This window comes from Myotis yumanensis, unplaced genomic scaffold (genome assembly GCF_028538775.1).
Source record: "Myotis yumanensis isolate MYYU_CA2020_CCGP unplaced genomic scaffold, mMyoYum1.0.hap1 SCAF_2, whole genome shotgun sequence".
In the NCBI taxonomy this organism is placed as follows: domain Eukaryota; kingdom Metazoa; phylum Chordata; class Mammalia; order Chiroptera; family Vespertilionidae; genus Myotis; species Myotis yumanensis.
Genome location: NW_027223753.1, coordinates 102,255,769 through 102,267,891, shown reverse-complemented (window position 1 = coordinate 102,267,891; position 12,123 = coordinate 102,255,769). Strand labels below are relative to the sequence as shown.

The 12,123-nt window shown below is 42.6% G+C and overlaps 1 protein-coding gene across 4 annotated transcripts in view; it reads left to right on the top strand.

Annotated features, from left to right (window-relative positions):
- GK5 (glycerol kinase 5) overlaps positions 1-12,123 on the top strand; it is a 174,065-nt gene that overhangs the window by 135,842 nt on the left and 26,100 nt on the right. For all 4 annotated transcript variants that reach the window (XM_070405897.1, XM_070405896.1, XM_070405895.1 and 1 more), the window contains 3 exons: positions 3,076-3,179; positions 4,766-4,825; positions 5,390-5,523. In XM_070405897.1, the coding sequence (XP_070261998.1) occupies positions 3,076-3,179; positions 4,766-4,825; positions 5,390-5,523 (298 nt within the window). The remainder of the gene's footprint in view (positions 1-3,075; positions 3,180-4,765; positions 4,826-5,389; positions 5,524-12,123) is intronic.

The window sequence follows — 12,123 nt, the reverse complement described above, 5'->3', positions numbered from 1 at the left end:
CCAAATATCAACAGTACAACGATTGAAATTTCTTTTGAGAGCCAAATTTTTTAAACTTAAACTATATAGGTAGGTACATTGTTATTAACTTAATTAGGGTACTCCTAAGCTGGCCTTCGCTAAAAACATCCTCAGTCTGATTGAGGTATGTTCGCTGAGGTCGACCCCTTCCAAATCTCCCATCCATACTCGTCTTGCATACTTGTTTCGTCTATCTCCTTTCGTTCATCCTCTCTATATGTCCAAACCATCTCAACATATCTTTCTCAATTCTCGACACTACATCTTTCACTCCACAACGTTCCCTAAAATTAACTTAATAAACTTTACTTAAAGTTTTAAGTCTTAGTTAACCAGTGGTCGGCAAACTGCGGCTCACGAGCCACATGCGGTTCTTTGGCTCCTTGAGTGTGGCTCTTCCACAAAATACCGACTTCTGCGCATGGGCCACGGAGTTTCAATCACACTGTACATGCGTGCCCACACGTGGTATTTTGTGGAAGAGCCACACTCAAGGGGCCAAAGAGCCGCATGTGGCTCGCGAGCCCCAGTTTGCCGACCACTGGGTTAGGGGAATCTATTTACAATAGAAGGAAGCATTTAGATGGTGCAGTGAAAGGATTGTGAAGAAAGTTAGTAGTAGTGGGAGGGGGGTGGGTAAAATAAAGATTGTAGTGGTAGCTAAGCTGTGAATTCTTACTGTGTGTCAGGCTCTGTCCTAAATTTTTCACATGCATTATCTCATTTACTCCTCAGTAACACATGAGATACTCTTTGGATCCTGCTCTGAAGACTGGAGACTTGAGGGTTAGCTGTTAAATCACTTGCCCAATCTCACACACTACTGAGCAGCAGCTCTGGTTTTAGGATTAAATGTCCTGACTCCTGGGTCCAGGTTATAGTCACCTCTGCCATACTCTCTCATGGCAGAGTGTAGATACCAAGACAGCAGAATGACACAGCAGGTACCAGGGGAATGCACTGTCAGGTCACGGTGGACTGGGACAGAAGCCTGCTCACATTCACTGCCCACAAGGCCCCACACCTGGGCCAAAGTCCCCATGGTGAGAGGCCTGCCAGCTGGACAGTCTGTGCATGGCAGGGCAGGGCAGGAGTCTGCAAGTTTTGCTTAGGGTACCAAACAGAACTTGGCCGGGTTGTGCTGTCCTGGTTGGTGGTTGGTTCTGGGAGGCCCACTCGGTGGCAGTGGCACTGATATATTGGAGGGGTGACTGGTGGCTGTCTGCCCTGACCAGGTATGAGCAGCACGTGAAAAGGACCTTCCCAGTGTTTTTTCTGCCATATCATTCTAGAGAGAGTCCCTTGGACTAACTAATGCAGGGATATTGTAACCTATCAAGGGATTTTTAGGCTTCGGTGGAATTTATTATCCCTCAAATTGGTGTATTAGTTATAGTAAATTATGTTCATAGTTATTTGTACAAAAGTGATTTCAAGCCATTCATATCAGAATTTTATGTGGTAGATTGGAAGAAGTAATTTTTTTTTTTCAGAGAAACCCCATTGCATCCTAGGGACTAAATGAACTGGCAGAGTCTAGCCTATCTTTGTAGACCAGCTTCACTGTATAAATCAACTTTTACTGAGTGAATCATCAAAAGATATTAATGAACTTGAAAATTACCAAGATAAATTCACAATAGGAGGAAAATTATAGCTACAGTAAAGATAAAATATAATGTAGAATTTCTTCAGTTAAGTAATTAGGAAAAGTATTGTTTGTTCATTGATTCAATGTGTATCAATGAGCAGATGTGTGTGGATCCCCTATGGAGGGCCACAAACAGTGGAGTTTCCACAAACACACATACATACCTGTGATTATAAACTGTGGCACCTGATGTAATGGGAAGTTAGAGGCTTCCACAGAAACATATCATTGAGGACTTGTCTAGTCTCTGGGGTCAGGAACTTTCCTGGAGGAAGCTGAGCCAAGTTTTAGAGTGGTAGTAAGATTGACTAGGAAAAGGGGGTGGTAGAAAGTTTTCCAGGTAAAGAGATGATATGTGAGTGCTTGAAACTAGCAGGTACTTTTTCTAGGGACCATCAGTTCCTGACAGCACTGGCGTGTCCCTGTCATGACCTTATGTAAGTGTGCCGGAACTCCTCTGTCTGCTTCCCCGTGAGACTGCAAGCCTGGCAGGAATCTGTTTTCTGTTACAAAATTGTCTTGCATTTCAAAGATGAATACAAATTTCGTATGATGAATACATCCAGCTCAAGATTTTGACTCTTTAAAAGAAATTTGTGTAATCCTCACTCAAGGTTATGTTTATTCATTTTGGAAAGAGGGGAATAGGGAGAGAGAGAGACAGAGAGAGAGACAGAGAGAGAGAGAGAGACAGAGAGAGAGAGAGATAGAGATCAGTTGCCTCCAGTGATCAAACCTGCAACTTAGGTATGTGTCCTGATCGGAAATGGAACCCACAATCTTTTGGTATACAGGATGACACTCCAACCCACTGAGGCACACCAACCAGGGCAAGATTTTGACTCTTTTAAAGACAGATGTTAGGCTGGGTCATTTCTCATATTAGACAACAAGACTGTAAGCTAAGAAATTGAGTACTCGATTGAGTGTCTGGTGACATATTGGGTATAAGTTATGACACTGAAAAACATATTTTTTGCATTATTGTTCTTTATCTTGAGTCTAACTTATGTCCTCGAAAAGCTCCTTTATGCAGTGAACAACTTTATGTGTAAAAACCCTACAACTGGAGAGAAGGGGGTACAAGGACTATTTTTCATTGCCTTCATTAATAAAGCTGGGCTGTTAATAATTGGTCACTCTGTACTGCAGTGCCTTTTCTTGGTATGAGCTCAAACAGAAGGCCCAGGTAAGTCCCATGTCAGTTCTCAAACTTGCTCAAGCCCTTTTAAAAAGTTATGGTAATATTTAATATAATTTTGGACTGTTATTTATTTTAAACCTACTTAACTATAATAGGGATTTTTTTTCTAATGTGTTCATTTTTATTGAATAATATGTCTTTAAGTCTATAGATGTGACTTAGAACAATAATAATATATTCTTACTATCTCTTACTTTAGGCTCCATTAAATGACCCTTGTGCTTGTGCCTCTTTTATGGGTTTGAAGCCTTCCACTAGTAAATACCATCTTGTACGAGCAATATTGGAGTCCATAGCTTTCAGGTACCAAAACCTGCTCTAAACTCCTTTCTCCCCTTATGGTATTCCCATTTTCTTTTATTAGTTTCTATAAAACTAGAAATTTCATAATTTTAATCAAGGATTTATACCTTTAATTTAATTCATACTGCATATGACATAATCTGTTCTTACTGCTAATTTTCATATCATTTTTTATTTTTTCATATTAAATAGTTCTAGTACCACTTAGATTTGATATATGAAAATCAGTGATTTTTAAAAATATCCAATTTCCTAAGCATAAGAGATTTAAAATTTGGACTTTCAAAGGTTTTTGTATTCATGAAGGAGAATTTTAATATGCTTCTGTGATACTCAAAGATTGAATTATCAAAATTATTTTTATGTATATTTTCCAGTGCTCTTTTTTTTTTTATGAAGCAGGTGTAGGAGCTTATTAAAATTAAGAATGTGGCTATCATGAATATGGAAAATTCAAATGTTTAAAATAAAATTTCCTGTGATTATAAAATGACTAGAGGCCTGGTGCACAAAACTCGTGCACTTTGGGTGGGGGGGGTGTGCCTCAGCCCGGCCTACGCCCTCTTGCAGTCCGGGAGCCCTTGGGGAATGTCCAAATGCCAGCTTAGGTCCCCTCGCAGGGAGTGGGCCTAAGCCAGCAATCGGACATCCCCAGCCAGCGCTGCTACAGAGGCGGGAGAGACTCCTGCCACCACCACTGCACTCGTCAGCCATGAGCCCAGCTTTTGGCTGAGCGGTGCTCCCCCTGTGGGAGCACACTAGCCACCACAGGGCAGCTCCTGTGTTGAGTGTCTGCCCTGTGGTGGTCAGTGCGCATCATAGCGATCGGTCGTTCTGCCGTCGGGCCGAAACCAGCTCTCTGACATCCCCTGAGGGGTCCCGGATTGTGAGAGGGTGCAGGCCAGGCCAAGGGACCCCACCGGTGCACAATTGGGACTGGGGAGGGACACAGGAGGGCTCCAGGGCATGTCTGGCCCATCTTGCTCAGTCCCGATCGGTTGGATCCCAGCAGCAAGCTAACCTACTGGTCGAAGCGTCTGCCCCCTGGTGGTCAGTGCACATCATAGTGACTGGTAGACTGTCTGCCCCTTGGTGGTCAGTGCACCTCATAGCGAGCAGTTGAGCAGCCTTAGCATATCATTAGCATATTACGCTTCGATTGTTTGAATGGCCTACTAGACGACCAGACACTTAGCATATTAGGCTTTTATTATATAGGATTAGTTCTATATTTAATTAATTCTGTAAGATATAATTTATGGCATGCCATCTAAATAGCTATCTATTAAATGGATGCTTGCTTTGTATTTTTATTTGTAGGAACAGTTATAGATAAAATTCAGTTTGAAAATAAAAATTGTGCTCTTTTGTATGGAGGTGAGAAGCACAAGCCTTGAGCCTCTTGTTTATTTGAACATCTGTTACCCATTTCTAGTTAGCAGAATATATTTCTTTAATACCTTTTTGCATATTTTATATATATATATATCATGTACATAAAACCATAGTTTATATTTTTATAGATTAGAGAAATAGAGAATTACTATGATTTCAATTTTATCTACATAGTTATTTTTTTTAACTAGAAACAAGCAGTTATATGAGGTGATGCAGAAAGAGATCCATATTCCCGTGACAAAAATCCGGTATGTATGCTTTGTTTCTAATAGATGTAATTAGAAATTGGAAGGAAGTGGTAGCTACCATGAGTATTTCCATCATTAGGGTTATTCAATATTTCAAAAAGAACTTAAACCTAGATCCTTTGCAACAAAATTCTTGAACATGGGGTTTTGACGAGGAATGAAAAGTCAATTTGGGATTTATGGAGAATATAACACACTTTGGAATTTGGGAAGATCTTAGCACCCATATTATAAAAATCTTTAAAGTCACTTTTGGGCATGTGGCTATCCTTTTGGCATAGAAGCATCGAATTTTCTTTGCTACAATGTTCAAATCCATTTGTATGTTGGCTCAGTTCACTTGGTCTGTTTTGAACAAATAGAGCAGGTAGAAGAACTGATAGCAGGAATAAGAGAAAATGTTTCAAGATTACCTAGTAAGGTCGTGTCTGCAGGTCAATGCTAAGTGATATAATTTTGGAATTAAATAATAAAATCAAGGGTCTAAAAAAAACATGACTCTTCTTAAAAATGTTGTTATGCTTTTATTGTGGTACTTTATCTCAAATATCTTGCTCCCCACAGGGCAGATGGCGGAGTTTGTAAGAACAGTTTTGTCATGCAGATGACTTCAGACCTGATTAATGAGAAGATAGACAGACCTGTTCACCTGGATATGTCGTGCCTTGGTGCAGCTTCTCTAGCTGGCCTTGCTGTTGGTATGTGTGGATTTTATAAAAATGAGAGCTATCTTGCAAACTATTTCTTACAGATAGCATTTCTCCTCCTAAATTGTACAATTATAAAGAGGGTCTGGAAAACCTAGGTGTCCACTAAGCTCCACAAGCATATGTACATGACTCACAAAACACTCCTGTGGCCACCTTTGTGGGTGGGTCCCATGCACCTCTTCTGTCCTCACTTCACTCCTTGAGTCCATTCTTGTATTTATTGAACATTTGTTGAGCACCCTGTTACATGACCATCACTACTGGGAATAAAGAGTTTAAAAGACATAGCCCTGCTGTGGGAGTCTCTGGCGAGAGCAGACAGTTAACCAGTTATTAAATTTGGTGTGAAAAAATAGCAAGCGGTGTAGTATTCCCAGAGGAGGCAACATAGAGCTCACTTTTGAAGGGTGCAGATAGCCAGGTGAGGAGAGGGTAATAACTAAGTTGTCCAACAGAGAATTCAGCTCCTGCAGAGGTACTGAAACCAAAATGTGGGATGTTGAGTCCAAGTTTGTTGTCTCGAGAAAACGAAGAATGAAGTGACAGACAAAAACAATTAGCAAAACTGAAGTTTATTGGGAAAAGCCAGTCCTGGAAAAGGTGTAGCTGGGGTTTCAGGAGCAGCCCAGTGTCCAGAGCTTTCTTTTCATGTTACAGTCAGGAGTAGTTCAGCATCCAAGCTAATTAAAGTCTATTAGTCCACGTATGGAGGCCCACATGGCCATAAGCCCCGCAGCAGGAACATCAGGTATCCATTGTGTGCTGCACCAGGGGAAGAGAGAAAGAGGAAGCTCGAGTGTGCTCTTTTTTTGTATATATGCTTGTTAGTTCCTGATTGGTTATGCTACCTTAGTAATATCCATACATTTTAAAGTTCATGCCTCTCTCGCATACCTTTCCTTCCCCGCCCAGTTGGGGTATCTTAGTAACTCCCCATAGTTGGGTTCTTGAGTATTACTTTCCCTTCCCATGGTCCTGCCCCTATCTACCTAGCTTTCTTCTGTCTCTTCATTTCCCATTCCAATTTGGAGACCCCAGCTGCTGTTGGGAATGGGGGCAATGACTGCTCTAGCAACTTACAACTGAAGTGGGACATAGCAAGGGGTATTGGGGCTCCATCGGAGGCGGACTATCTAAGGGACCGTGGAAGATGGGAAGATGTCATTCAGAGTTTCATTTCCATGACCATCTGTATAGGAATAGGTAGCATACCATGGATCTGAGCCTAAATTTTAGGAGATTGAGAATGCAATGTTTTCTCCCTTAACTATATAGTCTGTTTAAGAATATATTGTGTTCTAAGATCTATTTTAAAAGGGTTGTTGACATATAGGAAGGGCCATTCTATGATCTAGAACAGGGGTGGGCAAACTTTTTGACTCGAGGGCCACAATGGGTTCTTAAACTGGACCGGAGGGCCGGAACAAAAGCATGGATGGAGTGTTTGTGTGAACTAATATAAATTCAAAGTAAACATCATTACATAAAAGGGTACGGTCTTTTTTTTTTTTTTAGTTTTATTCATTTCAAACAGGCAGGATCCGGCCCGAGGGCCATAGTTTGCCCACGGCTGATCTAGAACCATGTGAGCCAGTGAATCTAATGACCTTTGCATATTTTGGTCTACAGGTGGTTAAATTGACATAAATCCTGAGTTAAGTCCTGACCAGACAATTGGGGGCTATCTCTAAAGCCCTGGGGTAAAACTGTCCAATCTGATCATGGGGGACCCCACTGACATTTACTAAGAAGTATTTGTCTCTAAACTGTTGAGTTGTATTTAGGACTGACCGCTTCTCTGATCCTGAGAGTGTCTTACTTAAAAGAAGCATTATATCCTTCCATGATAAATTAAATGTTTATGTCTGTCCCTGAAAAACATCTATGTACTTATTAGGGTTATCTGAAAACTTTCCTAAATCCATCTTAATTTGTCTTAAGTCCTGTAGGGAAAACGATACCTGGACCCGGATGGGTCTGGACTCTCCCCTAGACACTGCCTGTAGAGGGCAAAGGGTAGCCAGGGGCCTGGGTGGCCAAGTTCTCTCAGGTCTAGGCAGGACTTGTTCTTCCAGGGGTCCTGGATAAGGAAGACAAGATGGCTCAGGTGTATTTAGTGGGCCACTAGGCCCCATCACCTTCCTAGGGGTTTTTGGCTCTCTTATACCGTTTTGGGTCAATGTTTCCAGGCATCAGGGGTCAATTTTGTATTGCTTACACAATTTTTTATTGTTTCTTAAGGCAAAGAAAGCCTGAACATATGGGACCTCAGACCACTTCCCTTCCTTCCTACAGAAAATATTTAATTGTATGATGGTAATACTCCCCTTTAAGGGCCATGCCTCTCAATCTGCCAAGCTTATATTGTGGCCATACTTAAGTATGCTTTCTCTTCAGGGTTTGTGGATCAAACGAATGCCAGTTACTCAAAATGCAATCTAGAGGGTGTGCTGACCTTGGTGGCAGATGAGTTCCCCATCTGAAAAGACAAAATGAACAAAGAGGCTACCAGTGCCATCTTGTTAGGGCCCCCGCAGGACATCTCCTGTGTAGGGCAAGAAAGACTGCCTGTTAGTGCACACACACTAATAGCTGACCTTCCTGGCTAGACATGCTCATAGGGAAGGTCCTGACTTAACCCCCTACTGCTGGTGCTCACATGTGTGTGACCATATTTGAGTATCTGTCAGGCAGTCACACTTTACTAATGAGATTTCCTGTGCTGCCTGTGTGATTTCCCTTAATGGGAAAGGGAACAAACCCTGGTCTGATTTCTAGAGTGGCCTAGATGGTTAAAATATTTCTGTAGGGCAAATTGAGCCTATTGGAATGACCTAAAGAAAAGTTCCTTAAAATTCAAACCGTTGGAAGGTTGTCAAGCTTATTTGACCAAAAGATGTGATGTTTTTCCTCAGAGCCAAGAAATCCTTGCTCTCTGTCAGAGGGACAATGAGGCCTGGGCATGGAAGGAGGTGGCGATGGTGTCTAGAGGTGGTATTCTCTGAGCTGAGTAGGGTTTATAACCTAGTGGAGACAAACTGAACAACAAGAATTATGACAAATGGTCCAGTGGAAGAAAAAGTGTTTTAGTACTCAATGATTCCAAATCAAAGGATGGGAGAAAATTAAGCATTAGTTTGAAGAGTTGTAGCTAAACATCCAAAAAAACTAAACAAATTTAGAATTTAGTTCAATTCATATATGAAAAATAAAACTTCAAAACAATTAACTGGAGTCTATTCCCAATTGTGTACTATAGAGTTTGTTGAGACACAATTGTTCTCTCTAAAATCACCCTCATTTTTATTAAAGATCAAATTAAGTCTAGTTGCAATTTGGCCTGATTATTTGCAGGAATACAAATAATATAACTGACTGTATAGGCTCTTTTAAAATTTGCTTTGCTGGAATCTCATGATTGAGGTTTTTTGTTTTTGTTTTTATTTTATTTTTTTCATGATTGAGCTTTAATGAGCCTTTTATGGCTCATTAAAGAAGCCGAGCCACCTACTTGCCATCAGGCTTGCCTACAATACCTGTAGACTTGGGTGAATTCCCCAAGTATTTGAGGTTCCCAAAATTCCTTGAGGTTCCTTTCTTGACATCTTTCAGGAAAGTAACCTTCATTCCTTACCTGGAAAGACTACCTTGAACCACGTACCAAGCAAGGTACCAGGCTTTTCTCCAAGGCGCTCACATTGCCGTCAAGTTTTTTCTGGTGACATCCAGAGTCCAAGCATGTCTCTCTCAGACATGACACTCTAGTTAAAGTCTTAGTCAATAAAATGGCAGTTGGAAAGTGGTCTTATTAAATTAATGCAAAGAAATGCATTGCCATGATTTACTCATTAAGAATTGCCAAATTCTGGAGGGATACGGTAGGGAGAAAAATATATAATTTACCAAATTGCTTTAAGAAAAGAAACAAGTTTCCTTCAGTCTGAAAAACAAAAAGATTAAGAATCAGCAATACTTTCAAAAGTTATAAAAACTATAATTATTTTCAGTTCATTCAGTCCCATAATTAATTTTTTTGTTTCTCCTGATTTTTCCTGCCAGTACTTCTATAAATCCAGATAGTCTGTAGAATTCTAATAATTTTCATCCAGTTTGAAGGGAATGATCTGAAAATGTTAGAGTCCTTTCCATGGATCCCTCAGAAGATGTAACATTTTTCTAAATGCATTATAACAAAACAGTGACTATCTCTAAATGATAAGAAGAAATTTAAAATGACATGGTTATGGATTTGAGTATAATACAAATGACATGGAATCTTGTCCTTTCTGCAAAATACTGTTACAGAAGACCAAAGAAATACCAAGCATGCTTCCTAGAGAAAGGGAGGGACCCTGCTTATTAACACTAGTGGACTCTGGGAATAATTTCCAAATCAGAGTGAAGAAACATGCAGAGAGCCTGTCTGTATATATCCCGCTGGGGTCTTTGTTTTGCAGATATGCCCCTGCCCCCTTCGTGGCCTTGCAGGAAGGCCCCCAGGTGTCAGGCCACATCCAATGGTCTGTTCTGGCACCAGCATAACAACCCTCCCCACCCAGGGCAGTGCATTGTTCACAGTTCCATAGCCTCTACATTTAGATAACAAGTTCTGCAAGACCAGTTTCCTCCTCATCCCACCCCCACCTTGTCCCACAAGCTTCTTTAAGCCTTGTGGAGCAACAAATCCGCAGAGGGTGTTTTTGGTATCCAGGTGTTCAGTCCTGCAACCTTGAGAGCGGTGAGGGTGGTCAGGATGACGGTATGTGGTCCCTTCCAGGTAGGAGTCAGTCCTTGGGTGGTCTTTACCCAAACAGAGTCACCAGGTTGGAAGGCAGAACATCTCAGACGTGCTTCTGGATTGCTTTCTGGGTAGACTGTAAAGCCTGTAAGAACTTGAGTAAAAATTAGTTATGGATTTCAGCCTTTACCCACCAGAATCTGTAGAGGCCCCACTGGTTTCCAGGGCAGCCTTCTGGGCCGCTTCATCTGTGGCCCGGTTCCCTCTTGCCTCTGTGGAGTCCCCATACCCTGCAACAGCACTCCGCACGTGAGCTGTTGCAATCACATACTCGCCATCAGCACAAATTGTCACTGATTCTTCTCTTGCCCACCAGAGAGCCTGAATAAGGGCAATCAACTCGGCCTTCTGTGCCGAAGTCCTGCAGGCGAGCACCTGAGATCAGATGGTTCAATCCAAAGCAACCACCACCTTCCCTGCATACTGACTCCTCCCTGGACAGAACTGCTCCCGTCCATGAATACTACCTCATCTGGGGATGCCAGTGGGGTGTCAGTGAGGCCCAGGTGGCCTGTCTTTACAAAGTCGTCGACCTCTAAACAGTTATGTAGAGGTTCCTCAGGGTCATCATCAGGAAGGAGTTCTGGTAGCAGAAGAGCCTGAAACTGGATGACTCGAGCATTTGACATCCAGGGCTCCGGTATGCTCCCGAGCAAAGCCTCAACCGCATAGCTGTGGCCACTACCGCCCGGAGGCAAGCAGGCTAACTGGATTCAACAGGGTCGAGTCTCTTGGACATGTAGGCTACTGGTCTTTTCCAAGGCCCAAGACTTTGGGCGAGGACCCCTTTGGCTAGGCCCCTGGTCTCACATACACATCTGGTAGTGCCAGTTGGCCGATCATCTTGCTCCGCTCATGTCTGTCTTACTGCCTAATATATTACCTCAAGGATCCTGGCTCTGAATTCTTTCAGGGAAAATGGGGTTGAAATTCTCTTCTGTAATTACTTCCATGCTGAGATGGGTCAGAAGTTTCTCTCAGAGCCAAGAGATCCTTGCTGTCTGTCAGAGGGACGATGAGGCCTGGGCACAGAAGGAGGTGGGCTTGTGACCTGGCAGAGACAAACTGTAGCAATTAGAATAGTAAGAGTCACAACATCCTTGTCTCTCTGGAGCCATGTCCATGACGATGCAGGCGTCTTCTAAGTCTGTTATACAGTTTTCTGCAGCCACTGTCAGGGCTGTGCGTGACGGCAGTTCCTCTTTCCAGCCACAAACACAGTCTGTCCAGTTCCCCAAAATGTATTCTGGCTTGGGAGAAAGTTGCTTCGCTGTACACAGGTAGCTTAACCCCTATACAACTGGGCTTGGACCTCTGCCTAGCAAACTGCAGTCTACAAGTTCAATATGCAGCCTCCGGTCCTCTCAACCCAACGGTGTCTTGGCCAGTCCCTCAGTCAGACTTCTCCTCTCTTGGAGAATCTCAAAGTCTTGAAGGCTCCCTCCCAGGTCCAGGGAGAGCGCCTTTTTTTGCCCTTTTGTTAACCCTGTTTACTAGTTACAGGGTCCTGCCATAAGCTGCCAGTCCAAAACAGCCAGAGTTGCAGTTAGAAATAGCCCTGCATATTACAAAGCGCTCCTGTGGCAGTGAGTTGGGTACCAGGCCCCTGCCTTCGTCCCCGTCCCCTGTGGCAGAGCAGTGATCAGGCCTCTCCCAAGGGAGTGCACTGGAAGGGGATATCAGCCCCTTCTCTGCTAGCAGCAACAGGTATCGAACCCTTTCAGTACATTTGACCAGCTTCATTCCCGGCCACTTTTACAGATTCCAGGGCCCGTTGTCTTCTTTTAACC